The following is a 2530-nucleotide window of genomic DNA, read 5'->3' as shown; positions in this document are numbered from 1 at the left end:
CCCCAGCCACGGGCTCAGTCTGGTGCCCTGCCTACGCTGGTGTGGATGGTGTCCTACCCACCCTCCTGCTCTGGAGGGCTCGTGGCTCTGGGACTTCTCCAGCTGCTTCCTCCAGACCACAGTGCTCAATAACCACCGGCCAACCCATGAACCATCCATTCACCACACTCCTCTTGTTCTCTCCAAGTCTTTCAGCCTCCAAGACACTCCACAGCCATAAGTTCAGCTGCAAACTGGGCACAAAATCCTTTCCCTGCTTGCCTAGCCCGGTGGTCCAAGGAACAGAGCTTAACTGGTTGCTCATCACTCCTAATGCCACCAACCTCTCCCATCCCCCTAAACTTGTCTCCTTTTCCCAGCTGAAGTGTCCTGGTGTGCAAATGAGAAGAGGGAAGGTTCTGCCTGTGCCCACCCTGGTGTTACTCACTCATCCCGGGTATAACACGGGTATGGGAACATCTGCACGTAGTTGCCGGGCTCCACCACGTCATGGCCAACAAAGGTGTTGATGAGGGCGCGCTCCATCATGTCTGTGGAGGAGGAGGAGAGGCCAAGCTGAGCGGGCAGTGTGGGCAGGGGCTGGGGAGTTGGGCGGCTGTGCCAGGGAGCTGGCACTCACCCTGGATCCAGACGAAACCATAGAGGAAGTAGAAGCGGCCACCAGTGTTGGGGCCGGGCCGCCAGTACGCCCGCCGGATCTCGTTGGTCTTCTCTGTGAAGCTGGAGTTCTGCCGGATCTTGTACATGACGTGGGGGGGCAGCGAGCCGTCCCTGTTGGTCTGGAAGATGACACCTGCAGACAGCGGGAGAGGCGGAGAGCTCGCTGGCACCACGGAAAACAGCCACACCGGCCAGCCCGCAGTGAAGGGCAGCGATGCGGAGGGCTCCAAGTGTCCCTGCCAAGGGCAACATGAGGGCTGCCACGGATGAGGAGGGTGGGCACGGCCCTGGCACAGCATGTGAGGGCACATGGACCGCAGACAGCAGCAGTGGGAGAGCCAGGACAGGGCAGGGGCAGAGGGCAGGTACCACAAGATGCTCAGTCTGCTCATCCACCCCACACGTGCACCAAGGGTGCCCTGTCCCAATAATGGTGGCCGCAAGCCCGGGCACAGCTGGAGAAGGACATGGCTCTAGGGACCCCGCAAAGGGGCTGGTTCCCAGGAACATACTGGCAAAGACTGTGACGTTGTCCTGGTAAGCCTGGTTCAGTGTGTAGTTGACGATGCTCTCCTCGTCTGGGAAGCCTTTGAAGATGTCCACGCTGACCTGGTGGGAGGGGAAGGCTGGTGAGACTCACCCTGAAGAGTGTGGCAAGCAGACCCGGCACATGGTGCAGCACGTGACACCCACAGCACCCTGCAAGCCCCCAAACCCAGCGGTGGATGGGCACCTCCACCACTGTCATCTACCCCAAAGCTCCTGACACTGCAGAAGCCCTGAGCTCCCATCCCAGGGCCCCAAGGAGGTCGGAGCAGACCTGACCCCTCCTCAGCCCTGCAGAGCCTGACCGTGGGCAGAGGGTGTCGCTCCAGCACCCACGAGTGCCCACAGGTGGGCACAACCTCACCTTGGCCATGAAGTGGACCCAGCCGCACGCGGCATTGTCGATGGTGTCCAGCTGCTGGAGCAGGACGCTGGCGTTGGGCAGGGAGAAGTTGCCATTGAGGAAGTTGTGGAGAACATCGCTGTCCGAGACATTCAGGATCTCTGGGTGCTTGTGGAGGTCAGCGGTGAACTGGGGCAGAGGAGGAGACACAGGAGGGAGAAGCTGGGGGACGCCTTGCCTCTCAGCCCCTCTTGTCCTCCCCATGGCCACAGACAGGACCCAACGCTCCTCCTGGGGACAGGGGAACAGTGTCTGCCCTGTGCAGGGATCCAGTCTGGTCCTTGCAAGAGCAGGGTGGGCACTCAGGAGCACCCAAGAGCCTCACGTGAAGAAGTTACGAGGTGCCTGGGGGGTAGGACAGCCCCGTCCCAGCCCCAGGGCAGTGAAGCCCAGGTGGGCTCGGTCCCCTCTTCACTATCCAACCTGCTGGAGCCAGCGGATGCGCCTCTGCAGCCTGCCCTCCTCCAGGTAGGCACGGATCTCGGGGGAGATGTTCAGCCACGCCTTGGCGTAGTGGGTGACGTTGCCCACGAAGGCGAAGGTCTCGTTGGCCTGCAAGGGAGGAAGGTCACACAGCGGGAAGAGGCAGGGGGCCCCGCTGCTCACTGGGACAGTCATGGAGGTATCTGCCCACCTCCGAGCAGACATCGCTACCCCAACAGGGGGCCAGGACAAGCTGCCCGCTTCCTCCCCGCTCAGCCCTGGCCCCACTCCACCAACAGAGGAGGTCTCTGCGAAGTGGGGTTGGTGGGCGAGGCAGGACAGGGGTCTCAGCCTCTGTACTCTCACCTTCAGGATGACCTTGTCCACTTCAGTGCCCACAGGCGCGTACAGGATTTTGGGGTTGCTGGTCATCAGGTGCACAAGGAGGCCCAGGTTGCGCTGCTCCTTGCTGGTGAAGCCCAGCGAGCTCATGTTGCC

At 61.8% G+C, this 2530-nt stretch overlaps 1 protein-coding gene across 1 annotated transcript in view; it reads right to left on the bottom strand.

Annotated features, from left to right (window-relative positions):
- LOC104273251 (ATP-binding cassette sub-family A member 2-like) overlaps positions 1-2524 on the bottom strand; it is a gene marked incomplete at its 3' end in the record, with an annotated part of 4300 nt that extends 1776 nt beyond the window's left edge. The window contains exons 1-6 of the mRNA XM_009868512.1: positions 2399-2524; positions 2033-2161; positions 1571-1738; positions 1173-1269; positions 620-793; positions 428-530 (exon numbers count right to left, since the gene is read on the bottom strand). Coding sequence (XP_009866814.1) covers positions 428-530; positions 620-793; positions 1173-1269; positions 1571-1738; positions 2033-2161; positions 2399-2524 — 797 coding nt within the window. The remainder of the gene's footprint in view (positions 1-427; positions 531-619; positions 794-1172; positions 1270-1570; positions 1739-2032; positions 2162-2398) is intronic.
- Positions 2525-2530: the final 6 nt, after the last annotated feature.

This window comes from Apaloderma vittatum, unplaced genomic scaffold (genome assembly GCF_000703405.1).
Source record: "Apaloderma vittatum isolate BGI_N311 unplaced genomic scaffold, ASM70340v1 scaffold33354, whole genome shotgun sequence".
NCBI classification, from domain to species: Eukaryota; Metazoa; Chordata; class Aves; order Trogoniformes; family Trogonidae; genus Apaloderma; species Apaloderma vittatum.
Note: the sequence above shows the minus strand (reverse complement) of the source record. Positions and strands in the feature narration are given on the sequence as shown.